At 43.5% G+C, this 17,437-nt stretch overlaps 1 protein-coding gene across 3 annotated transcripts in view; it reads right to left on the bottom strand.

Moving 5' to 3' along the window:
• The window catches only part of VWA3B (von Willebrand factor A domain containing 3B), an 82,933-nt gene that overhangs the window by 48,963 nt on the left and 16,533 nt on the right, over positions 1 to 17,437 (bottom strand). For 2 of the 3 annotated variants that reach the window (XM_079972431.1, XM_079972430.1), the window contains exons 2-9: positions 17,158 to 17,431; positions 12,661 to 12,738; positions 11,706 to 11,933; positions 11,384 to 11,478; positions 8,143 to 8,393; positions 6,732 to 6,891; positions 5,823 to 5,992; positions 4,682 to 4,803 (exon numbers count right to left, since the gene is read on the bottom strand). In XM_079972431.1, coding sequence (XP_079828557.1) covers positions 4,682 to 4,803; positions 5,823 to 5,992; positions 6,732 to 6,891; positions 8,143 to 8,393; positions 11,384 to 11,478; positions 11,706 to 11,933; positions 12,661 to 12,738; positions 17,158 to 17,185 — 1,132 coding nt within the window. In that variant the 5' untranslated portion in view covers positions 17,186 to 17,431. Of the gene's footprint in view, positions 1 to 4,681; positions 4,804 to 5,822; positions 5,993 to 6,731; positions 6,892 to 8,142; positions 8,394 to 11,383; positions 11,479 to 11,705; positions 11,934 to 12,660; positions 12,739 to 16,961; positions 17,088 to 17,157; positions 17,432 to 17,437 lie in introns of those variants that run through there. The other variant, XM_079972432.1, reaches the window with a different exon arrangement.

Below are 17,437 nucleotides of genomic sequence, written 5' to 3' on the forward strand. Positions count from 1 at the left end.
TCAATAAACTGCACTGCCACAGAACATGGGAACAAGTTGCATGCAGTTCCAGACCTGCATTTTGTTGCATATGCTTGGTATGTTAGGTTCAGGTTGCTCTCGCACAGAGATATTAAAAGGAAAGGTAGACACTTGGAGGCAGTAGCAGACTGAGATAAAAGCAAGCACTCATCAGCAGCTTTGCTTCTTAAAATGTATGTATGGCCCTAGGAAGGTGCCTTCACAGGTCCATGAAGGTTACTGCCAACTACACTGCCTGCCAGTGGCTCTCCAGGGTTTCAGACCAGTCCTACCTGGAGATGCCAAGGACTGCACCTGGTACTTCCTTCATGTTTATTGATCTAAGAGCCCTTTCTCACTATGGCTTTGAGCACTCGGCCCTACCATTGGGCAGAGTGAGGCAGTTGTCTCAAGCAGCATATGCTATGGGGCAGAAAATGCCAGTGAGATGCTGGGTGGGGAAGAGATGTGTTTGCACTACACAGACTGCCCTGCATCTCCTGCCTTAACTTGCTGCCTTCAGGCAAGATTGGAGGTCCTTGTCCTATCACCAGCATTGGTGTAAGACTGAACGGCCAGCTCAGTGGGCTTCCGTAGGTTGTAGGAAGGGAGGGAACCATCTTGTCCTTCGCCTCAGGCAGCAAAGTGTCTTGGGCCTGCACTCAATGACACCAAGCTCTATCCACCAAGCAGTCAACCAGCACAGAAGGTATATCAACCTGCTACGGAGTCACAAGTTCTGTGGGACTAATTCATGAAAATATGAAACTTTGATGGGCTAGTTGCCTGAATTTCACACTGGGGTCCTATGGTTAAGTAGCCTGCTTAACACAAGAGAAAAGCTGTGCTGGGTAGCTGACTGAGGACGCCAGCCATGTTCCCATAACAATTTAAGTAGTCTGGGGAGCCCACTCAAAGTATCTCTGAACCTTTAACATGAAAACACTAAACTTCCTAGGTTTCATCTTTCTTTTTCTTTCTCTCTCTCTCTCTCTCTCTCTCTCTCTCTGATTTGGGTATCATTTAGCCCCATTTCACACACCAGCATGTCAGAATGCAATCGTTATTTTCATATTATATCTTCTTTGTTTCTCAGGACATCCTTTCTAGGAAGAGCTCGATAAACAGACCCCAAAACATGCAAGACAAATATATCACTCCAGGGTCTTTTCTGCTGTAGAAGGCAGAGAGAGACAGAGAGGCAGAGGGAGTCCTGGACGTGCCCAGAGTTTTCCAATTGGCTAGGCATGATGTCATAACCACAGCTATAATACTAGGTAAATGCCCAAGACTAATTGTGTTCCCTTTTAACGTGTAAATTCTATTCTGTAAAAGCAATAAATACACAGCCTACAAAGCGTTTCTAGTAGATTACTGCACTTGCAGGCTGATTAAAACCATTCTGCAATTTAGCCATTAAGAAAAGGGAAAGTGAAGGGGCATAATTTTAAGAGCCGCAGCAGCTTTCAAAGCATCTATTGAAATATAAACGAGAGGGAGCAGGAATGCTTCTTGCTCACAATGGAACCCAGCAGAGAGGCTCTGTTAGTTGCAAGCCATCATTAAACAGCTGCTGAATTAAAATTAAAATACAGAGGAATTAGAAAGTTTGTCCCTCTTAGAAATATCACAGTCCCAAGTGACCTTTAAATAAAAGGACAAGCAGTGCTTCCAAGAAAAGGGGGTATTCTTTTTCTGGCTACATTTTATGCAATTACACTTATTCTATTCTTTATGTTCCAGGATCTACTCTTTGTTTTGCAGCCTGGGGGGCACGGGTGTCAACACCATGTGCTGGCTTGAACCCTACATGGCTTGGATAATTAGGCTCCATACGCAACATACCTTAAAAGCATATTCTTTCCCTCAAAGAATTATGAACACTGGTTTGCCGAGGGTTGCTGGGAATTGTAACTTTGCAAGAGGTAAACTACACTGCCCAGATTTCTTAAGAGGAAAAGAATGTGGTTCCTGGGGGTCATTTTGCAAGACAGGTTTTTTTTTAACATATTAAAGTCAAATAAATGCTGGCTAATTCCCCACGACCCTGGTGCATTTACTTATACAGTCGTACCTTGGGTCCTGAACGCCTTGTGAGTTGGGCGTTTTGGCTCCTGAACACTGCAAACCCGGAAGTGAGTGTTTCAGTTTGCAAACATTCTTTGGAACCCAAATGTCCAACGCGGCTTACGCGGCTTCCGATTGGCTGCAGGAAGCTCCTGCAGCCAATCAGAAGCTGCACCTTGGTTTCCAAACGTCTTGGAAGTCGAACAGACTCCCGGAACGGATTCTGTTCCGCTTCCGAGGTACGACTGTAATGTGGATGCTCAACATGTGTCCTGTTTAAAATCTTGCATTTTAGAAAATATCTGAAAAGTAATTGAATCAAGATGTGATGACTTGTTAGTGATACAACACACACACACACAACACATATGCAGCTCAGTGACAAAAAGGGAGGAAAGAACTTGTATTGATTTATGTATGTATATAGTCTGCCTTGTTCCTGGGTAATCAGCATTTGAAAATTGTGTGTACTCAGTCACAACAGGGACTAATAGTTCTCTGTTTTCCCCTGGCGGTTAGTGATTCCTTCTTTCCTATTAACACACGTAATTTGATACACAATTATTTGGAAGCTACCAAACCCCTTGGGGGCTTTTGCATTTATTCAGAACAGGCCTGCTGGAACATGCAAACTTGCCACCTTTCTGAAAGGGACTGTTTTTCACTCTTCCTCTTCACTTTCTCTAAAATACAGGAAATAGGGGGTGTCCAGCTCCATTAGCTAAGAATGGTTTCAGAAAGAAAATGGCCTTTCCCCCTCCCACACAGCACAATGAACTTCTCAATATTATGTGCCGTTGTAAAACTGTTCCCCATTACCATATTGTTCTATGGGCTGTCCCAGTGATGTGTTCTACTCTGTGTGCCTTCCAGTTTACCTTAGGAAATTTGTGAAATTAATTTCAGAACTGGAACACGCATTGTTTGCCACTGTTTTGAATGTGCACCCCCACCATCTGAAGTGAGGCAGGTGGATACAGGGGGGAAAGACCTTTTTGGATGCAACACTTCATTTGCAGAATTCTTTCACCGTGGAGGCATGCCTAGTCTCTTAGGTGCCAGCCAGACAACATTTTGATTTCCCCAGACGTTTAACCTCCAGTGTATCTCTCTTTCACACACACACACACACAAAATATGATTGTTTTTACCACTGTTCTACCATTGTGAGTCATTGTATTGATCACTGCTCTTTTACTGTGCTTTTTGAGTCATTGTAAACTCTCCTGGAAATTTCTGAATGAAAAGAGGTAGTGTAGAAATGTTTCAAATAAACATTGTTTTTTGTTTTTTTTTTATGTGTGTGTACACAATGAAAACAATTGAAGTACTAGTGGTTTTATATAGTGGTTTTATGTTGTAACTTTCCTGACGCTTGCAGATATTGGACGAACATAAAATAAAATAAAATAAAATAGAAGAAGAAGTGGCAACCTGAGCAGAAAAATGTGCTCTGCTCCAGGAAGATGCAGAGGTTCTAGTTTTGGAGTCCTCCAGTGAAAAAGTCCCACAGTTGTGGGGCAGCCACACATACATCTGCCAGTCACACCGGCGATGTATCCGGTGATTCAGATAGGGCAGGACCACAGGGCTAAATATGGCAGAAGGTGAAGGCAGTGGCAAACAGCCCCAGCATCAACATCTAGGCTGGCATGGGCAGGCTGAGCTCCACCAGGGAAGATGCTGGTTACTGCAGAATCCTTTGCTATTATTCTGTTGTCATAGGGGCAGCTGGCACGTACTTGGGGTACTAATGCTCTTTTAAAAAAATAATGAAACACATTCTCCTTTTCTGCAACGAAGGGCCCCATTTGAGTCCTGTCACCATGATGGTGCTGTGATTTATGCATGCTCTTAAAATGCAAAACTGCACATGCTCAAGAGTGTCGTAATTTTTACCCCAGCTAGAAAACTGTTCTTGCTTAAGAGTTTTGCTCTAACATGTCAGGAACGTAAAACAAATGTCAATGGAAAGAAGACAAATGTCAATGGTCTGCTTTGCCTCTCTAAGACTGTGAAGTCCAGGGTCTAAAACAGTGTCTCCCAAATTTGGGTCTCCAGCTGTTTTTGGAGTACAACTACCATCACCCCTAGCTAGCAAGACCAGTGGACAGGGATGATGGGAATTGTAGTCCAAAAACAGCTGGAGACCCAAGTTGGGGAAACACAGGTCTGAAATTCCCTTGTTGCACTATTGGTTCTATCTTCTTCCAAAGAACTCTTGCTTACCTCCGTTCTGCATTGAGGAAGCATTCTGTTCCAATAAAATGCCTGCTAGTGCCCCCAGATTCTCCTAGATAAAAATGTTATCTTGAAGATTCTAAGGCAATGGCGGGCAGACTTCTTAATCCCCAAACCCACATTCCCCTCTGGGGAACTTTACGAGGGCTACATGTCAGGGGGTGGGTGAGACTAGATGAAAACTTCTCTGTCCTCCATCTAGACCAACGAGAGGCATCGCCACAGACAAGGAATGCATCCTTCCAGGCAAAAGCACACAAGGAGGGCACAGAGCGAGGAGCAAGGCTGGTGAGAGCTATGGTCCATGGAGATTCTGGAGGACTGAAAGGAGGAAGGCATTTGGGGCATAACAATCAACCTTTTTTTGTTTTACCTAGAGGCAGGTTCCCTTTCAGTTTCCTCGAATTCTGGGTAAGTAAGGCTTTCTCATCCTCGTCGCTTATTGAGGTTTCTATCATGTCCATGTAGTCCTCTCTCTCTGCAAATGCATGGAACCTGAAGGGATAAAGTGTTTCAATCTGTATGCAAAGGTTATAAACAGGCATCAAGGGAGCTGGTATGGAGCAGTGGCTAGAATGTCAGACCAGGCAGACCCAAGTTAAGTCACTAATCAGCTACGGTCTACTGAGTGATTTGGGGGCAGTCAGCCTCTCTCAGCCTAGTTTACCTCACATGGCTGTTTTAAAAAATATGAGGGAAGAGAACATGTTTCACTTTCGACTTCTTAAAGAGAAGATAACTGCAACAAATAAACACAGTAATTTCCACTGGTTGTCAGGCTCAAGCACCATTAGGATGTTCTCATTGTACTCTTTTATCACCAGAGTTTCATAAAACTCACAGGTGCCCATAACAAACTGGGTGTTCCCGTACTATAACTTGCATTTATCAGTTTAATAGCAACTCACGATTGAGGCCTCACTCTTTTAGGCTTGCTCTACTGTTAAGCAGAGCTGTCTTGGGGTGCTGATTTTGGATGTCATGAAAGGCACTAAATGCTTGTCACTGTTGTGTATTTTACTCCCAGGGAGTAACTTGGTCAAGTTTGAGTACTATGCACCTTGCATAGGGGAGAGGGGCATTTAACTACAGTAGTACCTCAGGCTACGAACTTAATTCGTTCCAGAGGTCCGTTCTTAACTCGAAACCATTCTTAACCTGAGGCGTGCTTTTGCTAATGGGGCCTTCCGCTGCCGCCATGCCACCGGCATGCGTTTTCCATTCTCATCCTGGGGCAAAGTTCTCAACCCAAGGTTAGTGGAGTTTGTAACCCAAAGTGTTTGTAACCCGAAGCGTTTGTAACCTGAGGTACCACTGTAGTCCGCATTGGGCAGCTAAACATCTTGGGCTGAACCTGCTCCACCAGACCTTGTTATTTTCATCTCAGAAAGACAGAGGAAGGAGGAAAGTGACATATTTGGGCAAAAAACACAAAGAGAAAGCATGCAATCTGCAAGGATCCAGATCTCCATTTGCAAAATAGATTGATAGTGCTGAAATCATTTACCTCATACCTGCCAGTGGTCAGATGACTCAGCTCCTTTAATAAAGCAATGGTCTCTTCTTCTCGAGCATTAAAAGACACTGTATGGACTGGGCACGGGCACCTCGATATCTTCTGCAGGAGCAAATGTCTCATGCATTCTGGCATATCGCCCACAGTGAAATAGTACACGGCCTCGGTCTGTGATGGACAAGTCATTTGAACCATGAAGCATATTTGTAACATTCCCCCCCCCCCCCCGTTTTTCATTTCTACCCCCCGCATTCATCCAAGGAGCTAAGGTGGCATATATGGTTTTCCCCCCTCCTCACAACATCCTTGTGAGCTAGGCTAGGCTAAGGGACGGTGACTGACCCAAGTCAATGGCTTTGTGGCCAAGTGGGGATTTGAACCCCAATCTCCCAGGTCCTAGTCCAACACACTTAACCACTACACCACACTGGCATCTCTTATAATAGCAGCAATTCAGCCCAAAAGGCTGTACAGTGAGCCCCACATGCCCAGAAGTGTTAGGGAAACTGAGATTAATTGGAGACTTCCCGGCTTAATTGTGGCTCGCCTAAAAAAGGTTGCAGTGCACCAAAGAGGTATTTGCATCTCTTAACTTTCAGATAGGTTCATTGAAACTAGGCCTATGCTTCAAAGCCCCTTTAGTGTCATTGAAACATTTCTCTCTTGCCTGTTCCGTGGGAAATTCTGCTCTCAGAATGCAATGCTGTCATGCATATATGATATTGGTAAGAACCAGCCTGCAGATCAACTTGAAAGAAATTCCTTCTAAATAGCCCCCAATGTTCTTTTATTAGCATGTATTATCCCCGTCCATAATTCATGTCTGTAGCACTTGCAGTCAAAACTCTCACGGGGATATATCCCTAGACATAACCGAAGACTTCTAGAAATGTGTGAGAGAGATTACCGTGTCATCAAACAAGGCCTCCATGATCGCTTCCGTGGGGCCCGAGTGGCAAACAGCTGGCCTGTACTCTATCGCCCACAGCCACTCGACAGCCGCTTCTATAGAGGCCTCCGACACAGGGACAGTTTTCTCTTGCCACTTTGCAAGATCTTGAGCCCCCCTGGAAAGGAGAATAGCTAAAATACCTGGAGAAATGGCTAAACCTGTCTTGCAATAACAGCTCTGGTAGACTAAAAAGGGCAGCAAGGAGCATCTGTCCCCGTCAAGGTTTTGGTCTGGAGATTATGGGGGGGGGGGATGGAAGGGGAAAGGCCTTATCCAGTGTCTAGACAGACATATGATCTGGGTGCCAAATGTCTGTGGAGTTTCCCAGATGAATTACTTCGATCAACATTCAGTGAAAAGGTCCCGCTCATTCTCCCAGTCTGGCAGAGGTCGAAGAGAAAGGGAAGAGGGGCCTGAGCATTCAGCATTGATCCCTGCGCTTTGAGCTAAAAATCTCATCCTGAAATAATGGTCACAGTGGAGCCACCACCTAGACTTCCTGGAGAATAGAGTCAGAGTAGGGTGCCCTAACCCCCACCTCCAAAATCAGTCTCTTATCCAAAGTACCTCTTTGGCCCCATGCAAATCAAGTACTAGGCAGGACTCCTCAAATCCCAGAATGGGCTCCCCAGGTCTGTAGTTGCTGACCCTTAGCATAAACAAACATGTTTTAAAAAATTAACATATACTTTGTCTGAGGGAGCAATAGGTGCATTAGCTATAAAGAATAAAGTTTGTGGGGGGTATTATGGAGGTACTAAATCTGACCTTAATTGTATCTACCGTATTTTTCGCTCTATAAGACTCACTTTTCCCCTCCTAAAAAGTAAGGGGAAATGTGTGTGCGTCTTATGGAGCGAATGCAGGCTGCGCAGCTATCCCAGAAGCCAGAACAGCAAGAGGGAACGCTGCTTTCACTGCGCAGCGATCCCTCTTGCTGTTCTGGCTTCTGGGATTCAGAATGTTTTTTTCTTGTTTTCCTCCTCCAAAAACTAGGTGCGTCTTGTGGTCTGGTGCGTCTTATAGAGCGAAAAATACGGCACTTACTATGTTTTGTTTTGTTTTGGTCACTAAGACAAAATCTAGCTGGCCTTTGCAGGAAAATGTGTGTTGATCAATGCTGAGAGGAAGATACACGGTTTGAAAACAAATCTTTTCCACTTAAAGAGAACTAGTGTTTTAACATAAATAAATAAAACACTAAAGAAGGATTTCTACTCATGGCCTCATATTCAAAATGGCATAAAGGCTTTGCAGATAAAGTCTGATTATGTTCATCAGCGAAATGCTTTCAACAAACTTCATTATTATGGTTGTAGTCTTAGGAATTCCAGCAAGTCTCCTTAATAAAGTGTAGGAAACTTACTGAATGATGTTAAATCGGGAGATTTGGGCCACTTGCTGTTTGAAGACCATAGAAAGCGCCTCTCGACACAGATCAAACTCAGCTCTAGAAGCAACACCGAAATCCACAACGATGGTGATGCTCTGTTCCTGAATCACTCCAAATATTTGCCGGCTTTCTGTGGTTAGCCATTCCATCCTTTGTTTATACAGTTCAATAGCTCCAGTAAGACAATCCACAAAATGAAAGAGGAGGTCTTTTTTGGCTGTCAGCTGCATTTAAATTTTAAAAAGAGTGAAGATGTCAAAATCAAGACAGGGAATAATAGGGATGGAAAATGAAGAAGATGTGCATCAAGGCAATTACAAATGCAAACACACTTTTTAAGAGCTGGCAAACCTCCTTGATGGATCTGTACTTTGGTATTAATATTTTATTGAAAAGGGTTCAATTATAAAGAAATAAAGTGATGCAAAGAAAAAGAGAATGAGAAAAGAAAAAGGAACAAAAATGTGTAGAAAAAATATATATGAATATAAATGAAAAACACCCTAACCCATACATTCTTTTGTAAATTTGATATTATTATCCTAATACATATGTAAAGATGAATGACCTACTACATTTTCTATAAACTCGTTCCAAATATTGTCATATTTATCCAAACAAAGTCTACGTCTGTAAGCAGTATGTTCGTAAGCTGTGAGTGTTATCATACAGTGGTGCCCCGCAAGACGAATGCCTCGCAAGACGAAAAACTCGCTAGACGAAAGAGTTTTCTGTCTTTTGAGGTGCTTCGCAAGACGAATTTCCCTATGGGCTTGCTTCGTAAGACGAAACGTCTTGCGAGTTCTTGTGAGTTTTTTCCCCTTTCCCCCCCCCCTTTTTCTAAGCCACTAAGCTGCTAATAGCCGCTAAGCCGCTAATAGCCGCTAAGCCGCTAATAGCGCTAAGCCGCTAAGCCGCTAATAGCCGTGCTTCGCAAGACGAAAAAAACGCAAGACAAAGAGACTCGCGGAACAGATTAATTTCATCTTGCGAGGCACCACTGTATTGTCAATCCATTTATTAATGTGGATCATATGTTTATTCCTCCAGATCATCAACATCAGTCTCTTGGCTACCATAAGAGCGCACAGAATCACATTTTCTCTACTTGACGGGTCTCTCCTATCCTTGCCTTCTGATGCAAAATCCAGAACGGGGTCAAACTGGAGCCATTGTTTTTCAGCAAGTGTTTACCATCAAAGTACTGAGCAAGCATCCAAATGGTGAGCACAGCAGCAGCCCTTGAGTGGACAGAGTGATGGGGCATGCTCCCAGCAGTTGTGCCACTGCTAGCTTAAGAGAGCTGTGATAGGACTTTTGAGGTCTTAGATATATGGTAATGTTCATAAGTTACCAACCAAGCACATACATAGATCAGCACAGAAAGACCAACCTGGAACCATTTTGATTCTTAAGCTGAGCTGCAACCAAGCACATACATAGATCAGCACAGAAAGACCAACCTGGAACCATTTTGATTCTTAAGCTGAGCTGCAAGGTCAAAGTGGGAAACCTCTGCATTGTCTCTTTCTTCACAAATCCTGTCTTAAGGGCACATTTAAGATATGAATTGGGTGTGAGCCTGTGACCTGGCCCAGGAACTAAGTATTTATCATTATAAAAGACTGGCCAGGCTCTCCAGGCTATCCAATCAAGTAACCTGCCAGACAGGAGATAAACAATGACAGGAGAAAAACAACATTCAAATTTCTGTTTTAGACCACCTTTTCTGTGATGTAGTTATGATGTATCCGGGGGGTGGTCTTAGATTACACCCCTTCTGTGATGTATGTATGATGTTTCTGGGGATGGTCTTGATCTACAGGGGGGCAATTTCAAAAGTCTTTATAAGGCCTTGCATGCCATTGTTCTGGGTTCCTCCTCCTCTCCTGCGGGTGAGGGGAGCACCCTGTTGCAACAGATCAATAAAGATCAAGCTTACTAGCTGCTTTGCTTCTCAATATTCTCTGGTTGGCCTCTGTTATTTTCTCCTACCAATAGGAAACCTATGTAAGGACTCTATATGGGCTCTTGGATAACCCATAAGGGAAAAGGGCAATTTTTGTTTACAACAGAGCAAAGTGATGGTGAGGTGGGAGGAGCTCCAGTTTAGTCATAGAAGCCCTAAAGGGCATGTTGGTGTGAGGAGCTCATCCTACACTCGAGTAGGACCCTGGTAGAGTCACATGCCCGACTGGCATGTTCTCTCCCTCCTGGTCGTTTGTTCGGGAGCTTCAAAAGCTTTCTTCTGCCCGAACATCACAGCGACCGATGCCAACAGACATCGGCACACTTAGGGATCTGCCGCTTGCATAACAGACCTCAGCAACTCAGCATTTTGGCTAATCTACTTTATTTACATATAAACACACACGGAGCACTGCAACATGGCTCCCTCTCTCTCTAGCACCAGACAGCAAAGAGGAAAAGAACAAAGGACAATATTCCCACTTCAAGGAACACAGTAAGACAAACATCCTGTCTCTATCACTTACCACTCTGTGGAGTCAAAGCATATACCGTCATGTGATAGACAACAATCCCATGACTGCAATCATGGAGCAGGAATTCTAACAGTTAGGCCGCCAACCAGCAACCAGGAGCTCCCCCAACCTTATGATCGCCTCGCCTGATCCCAATGAGCAACAGTACTCAGCAGCAGGAGGGTGCTGAGTGGGGCAGCTGTTTGCAACAGAACTGCGGATCTCTGGAGCTATGATTCACACACATCTACCATCCAATCAGCATTTCACAATGGATGAAAAGTGGCCAAAAAAAATATTGTTCGGTTTCATGGGACGTCCAAACAATACCAGCTTCTAGCGCATTAAATCCTACTAGACCTTGAAAAAATTCAAAAGAGGAAGTCCTGATTCTGAAAATAACCCATGTCAGTAGTTTTGTTGTTGCTGAATAATATAGGTGCTGGATCAGCAAACCAATATCGGTTATCGAACACCTCTCTGAAGCTAAGTGACCCCAGGCTCATTGTTATTACTTCCACTCTGTATTCTGGAGGTAGTTCTCCCCAAGCCCAGCTTCAACAGGTCAGCAAGAACTCTGAAAGCAGAGTCCAGATTTTAAAGAGTATCAAACACAAACTTTTTATAGCCAGAGGGCAGGTTGTTATTACACCCAGCCACCACCTCATCCTGCCAATATATAATATTATCTTACCCAAAATATATATTATTACTCTGAATCCGCCACTTACATTATACAGCTTGCCGTCTTCTCCTGTCATGTATTGACGATACAACCCATTTGCGTATCGAGAAGCCACAAGTTTCCCCAGGATGGCTACATAGTCTAGAATAAAAAGAAGTTGTACATGTGCTGTCTCCATCATGCAGGGTCATTTTATTTTATTTTTGCACCAATTCCTTGCCCATTTATTTAGAAGTGAGCCCCAAAGGATATCCCATACACAAGTTGTTACTTATTGTTGAATGCAACAGAGCTTATTTCTCCAACTAACTGTGCAAAAGATCAGGCTGTGCATTGTGCAAAGGGAAAAGACTTGCTGCACATCATACCTTCTTTGTGCTGAAATCCAATCTTGGATAAAATCTGAGAAAAGGTCAACTTGTTCCTTTTGAGCCCATGCAGCTGAAGCCATTTAGGGGAAGAGATGAGAAGTTGCACATCCAAGTCCCACTGAACGCCATAATCTCTCCTTTCTTTTCGCTCCAAGTTCTTCTCGAAGGCAACCAGCGTCTTGGGTTTTTCAGGATCTTTTTTAGGCTTCCCACCAAAAGTAACTTCTGTAAAGGGGAAAACGTGCAAGCTAGGTGTTATGTACTGAAGTTCTCACCCTGGGCCAGCAGGGGGATACTGTAGTTATGCAAATGAAGGATCGAAAGTGACGTTCAGTGATTGGATAGTTTTTATGCAAATGAAGGATCAAAAGTGACATTCAGTGATTGGATAGTTTTAGAAAGTTGCTACAGTAACATTGTAATGGAGCTCCATATAAGCAGGCTGACTGAGCCCTTCAGTCAGTTCTAGTTCTGGCCTCTGAATAAACAAGAGCTGTTTGAATAATCGCTGTGTCGTCTGATATGTTCACCCACAACTTAACACCAGGTTTACTTATTGCAATCCCTTCATCTGCCAACTATCTCATCTCCCCCTCTCACCTCCTTTCCATGGTACTCTACTGTATTCTCATGACTCCTCCTTTTTTAAAGCATTATCAAAAAGAGAAACTTTTAAATAAATACAAAAGCCTCTCCCTTCTTTTTCTCTCTCTCTTTATGTACAAGAAGATACATGTACAAAAATATTCCATACATAGAGCTGAGTCTGGAATTAGTCTTAAGAGGTTTTATGTTACCAAGCATAGGTTTGCACAGAGCCATTAGGTACATTCACACAATACATTGAAAGCACTGTGAATACCACTTTATACAGTCAAAGACACAACATAGCTCCAACAGAAGTTCCATGTGTAATTTTATTAATAAAATATAATAACCTTAGAATACTCACGTTCACTCCATGCAAGCCGTTTACCTATGCCGCCAGTCATTGCAACCACACTGATTTTTTGCTTCCTTCTGTGTTCCCCTTAAAACATGAATAAAAACACATGTTTGTTTTTTATTGATGCCATCCAACCAGTAAATCAGGTCTGGTCTCGATGCTATAAATTGAATTTAAATTAAAGTTAGCAGCAGCTCCAACAGCTTTCATTAGCCAGAAACCTAGATCTCCCACTTACCCAGGAGGAAGCCCTACTGAATTCAACAGGACTTACTTCTGAGCAGACATGGTTAAGATTGTGCTGTCTAATTATTTCAAATATTTCTATACTACTTCTCACTAGCATACCACAGCGACAAAATGGTTACAAAAAGGTAACTTACCTGTTTAAGGAAAATGAAATAAAAAGAATGTTTTAAAAATACCACAGCATTAGTAATAAACATTAAAAGAACTTACTAGGAGGTGAAACCATGGGCAACAATAAAAAAATGCCTAAAACCAGAGGAAATACAGAAGGTTCTATGTATACCTGGTTCAGCCTGGTGCCTGAAAGAAAGAAGTATTGGTGCAAGGCAAGGATCTCTAGTGAGGTCATTCTATTGTTTGGAGATGAGAAATTGGAGAGAAAAGCTATGGTTGGTGAACTAATGGTGGTGAAGGCACAGAGGCAGCATATTCAGTTACCTAGGCCCCCAAGATAATAATAATAATAATAATAATAATAATAATAATAATAATGTATTTATACCCCGCCCTCCCCAGCCAAGACCAGGCTCAGGGCGGCTGATGTTCTGCTAGTGAAGCTTTTGCCAACTGCATTGGAGATGGGATGCAGATATCCTTATCAAATCACGGCAGCTGTGTTCTGCACCAACTGATGCTTCCTGGTCATCTTTCAAGCCACACCTAAAATACCATTATAGCAGTCTAATCAGGTGGTGATCACGGTGGGGCTAACTGTGACCCAGAGCATTCCTGTCCAGCAGAGGCTGCAGTTGGTGATGCAGGAAGGAGGAGGTGCTGTGGACCAAGGCTCTAGAGAACAAAACTGGATCCAATGGGAACAGGGAACCAAAAAGTGAAGTTGACCCTTCGGGGGGGGGGGTGCAACCCATTCTAGAGCAAGTAGAATGCAAACTCCCAGAATACAAGAACCATCTACCCACAGCTTTCCCCTCTTGTTGGGATTGGGCTTCAGTTGACTGGCCCTCGTCCAATGAAAAGCAAAGCTGAGTGTTATCAGTATGCTGATAGTGTCTCACTCTGAACCCCTGGTTGACCCTCTGAAGCAACTTTAAAGCTGACTGGGTGGCTGTGAGGTGAGTAGGGAGGAAACAGGGGACTTTCCTTCAGTCAAATTCCTGAAGTTGTCTTAAGATCCAAATTCTAATGTGTATTTGAATTATGATTACTATTTTGATTTATTATCCGCCCATAAAGGCCCTGGCAAAATCCCTATGCAAAGGACACTTCCATAGAACAATTTGCATGAATTCCACATGTATCCCATATGAGATAATGTGTGTGAAATGCTTTAAATACTAAGTACTGATACTTTATTCTGTGGATCATAATCTGTGGTGATCCCACATGCATGAATATTAACTGCAGCATGTATGCTGATTGAGTCTGCAGTCCGTCTCGGTTGTTTATCTATGTTAAATTGCCATATCAAAATTATCTTACATGGAAATCACTTTTTTTTTCCTGGAAAGGAGCCCTGAGTAACACTGAGCAAGCTAATAGCTATCATCCTCCATTGCCCAGTTTGTAAAATGGGAATAATAAGGACCAGTCTTACAAGGTGGCAAAAAAAGAATGAATTAGGATTGTAAAGCACTTTGCATCGTTATATATTTATTTTACATCTATATCTCATCTTTATCTCCAAGGAGCTCAAGGTGGCATACACCGTTTTCCTCCTCATCTTATAAACACAACAACCCTGTGAGGTAGGTTAGGTTGAGAGTGAGTGACTGGTCAGATGTCACCCAGTGAGCTGAGTAGAGGTTTGAACCCTAGTCTCTCAGGTCTTACTTAGCCCAACACTCAAGCCGCTATACCACATTGGCACCAAAAAGGTGCTGTGATTAACAGTATTCATTCACAAGAGAATCTACTAGGAATCAGTGCAATCCAGTTCTTCTAATATAACATGGAGACCCGAGCTGGTGACTCCATGGCAAATGAAATCCTGCGATAAGCACTGTAATTCAATAGAGTGCAAAAGTCCCGGCTACCAGATCCAGACGCCGTGCTATTTTGATAGCTGTTCAGAGGCTTGGATGTAGCACACTCTTTTTTTTCACTCTGGAATTTAACTCCTTGCTAGCTCAAGTTTCTTCACCTGAACTGCTCAGGCAATTGTGAGGCAAATGGGAGAAGAACATACAGGGGTTCTGACAGAAAAAGAATCTATAAAAAGCAAAACTCAACTTAAATTGAGGGGTGGCCCGGCTAATTAGAGAAATATTAATAATCTTAAGACCAACATTTTAAACCAAGTTTCAGTGAGAAAGTTTGGAAAGAGTTTTTACCCACTCAGTCAGTGTCTTCAGTTTGGGGGAACATATAAGCACATCTCTTACATCCAAGATTTTTAAATTTTTACAGACGCAGCCATCTATGCTAGGAAAACGATACACCTTATAATAAATGCATGGACTTCTCAGGAAGCTTAGGGAGCTGTAAAAATGCAAAGTAATAAACTGGCAAGAGTCCAGTGAAACTTGGGAGGTTGCCCACATATAGCTTTTTGAATCCAACCTGGCAGTGGGGAGGGAGAGTAGTTTGGCTTAGTTTTCCAGGTTTAGACAGACCTACTGTATTTCCATTTCCCAGAGAAAATGATTCCACTCTAAACAATTTCACATTCTATGTTCAGGTTATACCAATTGGAGGTGTGGAATTGCAGGTATGGCATGAATTCAAAGAGGAAACATGTATAGAACTGAATTCCTGCTTACATTTGTCACCAAGCCCATTTCTGTGGGGAAAAACATCTCAATAACTACATTGCGGCCTAGAAGTAGAAAGTTGACTACATGCTACTACCGTTACCCACTTATCAGCAAAGCATGGTTGAGGGCTGAAATAAATCTTGTGTGGGAGTTCTGTGACTAGATTTCCCAATTTATTACCTGAAATGTAAATATACAAGGTTGGAAATCTGCTCACAAAAGATTCCTCATTTATCCACATTATTTGCTTGGCCCAAATGGCTTCCAGCTCTTTCCCTCTAAGGAATTAAGAGTGAAAAGCTCAAGTTTCTTTACCTGAACTGCTCTGGCAATTTTATACCTCCCACTTTCAGGTTTTGGCTTAGAATTATCCACGTTAAGTCCCCCAATCTTCACATCAAACCAAGCATACCTGGGAGTAAACCCCATTAAGTTCAATAGGACTTTTGAGTAGCTATGGTCAGGACTGCAGCCTATATTCAAACAAGAATTATTTCTGAGCAAGCTCAAGATGTCAAAGCTGTGAAAGAGAGGTTTCCCAAGAGCATAGTTTATCCTCCTGCTGCAGAACTGTGCCAGGAAAACCTGCACTTCACAAATGCCCCCATATTTATGCAACCCAAGGCCCACCTTCAGGTCTTGGACCTGTCAAAACTATATCTACCTATTCACCCAGCCTTTTGATGCTTGAGCTGTATATTTTTAGGACACCCCTTATTTTTGAGATTAGAAGTTGTTTTAAACCATTTCTAATATTTTGTTGTTACACACCCTGCGACCTTAGAGTAAAAGGCAGGTAAACAAATAATAATAATAATAATAATAATAATAATTCCTGAGCTAATAATAATATCACTAATAATAACAACAACAATAATTTTATTATTTATACTCCGCCCATCTGTCTGGGTTTGCGCACGACAGGGTGAGCTCCCATTGCTCGGTCCCAGCTCAAAGTTCAAGTAGATAAATAGGTACCACTCCGGCAGGAAGGTAAACGGCGTTTCCGTGCGCTGCTCTGGTTCGCCAGAAGCGGCTTAGTCATGCTGGCCACATGACCCGGAAGCTGTACACCGGCTCTCTCCGTCAATAAAGCGAGATGAGCACCGCAACCCCAGAGTCGGTCACAACTGGACCTAATAGTCAGGGGTCCCTTTACCAACAACAGTGACAAATCACAACAGTTGCCTTTAAGACAGCTCAGCCAGTAGAGCGGGAGGCTCTTCATCCCCACGCTGGGCAAAAGATTCTTGTATTGCAAGGGGTTGGACTAGATTATCCGGAGAGGGGGTGGGGAGCATCCCTTACAATTCTATGTTTCTATGAAATGAATAAGGACCTCACTCATTTTGTGTCGTTCGGATCAATCAAGTGCCCAGCGCCCCAACTTGGCACAGGCTCAGAGAGGGAAATCTGTCCTCAGGGCGATTGGGGGACAGAAGGATAGGGGGCCCGTGGGGTGAACCAGCCGACCGTGGGAAGAAGCCCCCATCCGAGAGGAGGCTGCTCCCGTGCGCCCCCTGCAGGCGCCCCGCCTCACCTGCTTCGAGCCCCCCGGTCGCTTCCATCCCATTGTGACGCGCCGGCGAGTTCCACGGTGGCGCCGCTGCCGCCCCGCTTCTTTCTTTCGTTGACACGGGAGACGCCGCGGTTGCTAAGCCCCGGCCCGTGAGCAGCCGGCTTTCGCTGAGCCGCCCCTTCCAGGAGGAGCTTCCAGAGTCTAGTGGGGCAAAGCAAGGGCGGGAAAATGGAGCCTAGTTCAAAGGGCGGCGCACTCTCCTTCTCTGGACAAGCGCCACCTTTGGGTTCGAGTTCTATCT

The sequence above is a fragment of the Podarcis cretensis genome, assembly GCF_951804945.1.
Source record: "Podarcis cretensis genome assembly, chromosome: 4".
NCBI lineage: Eukaryota > Metazoa > Chordata > Lepidosauria > Squamata > Lacertidae > Podarcis > Podarcis cretensis.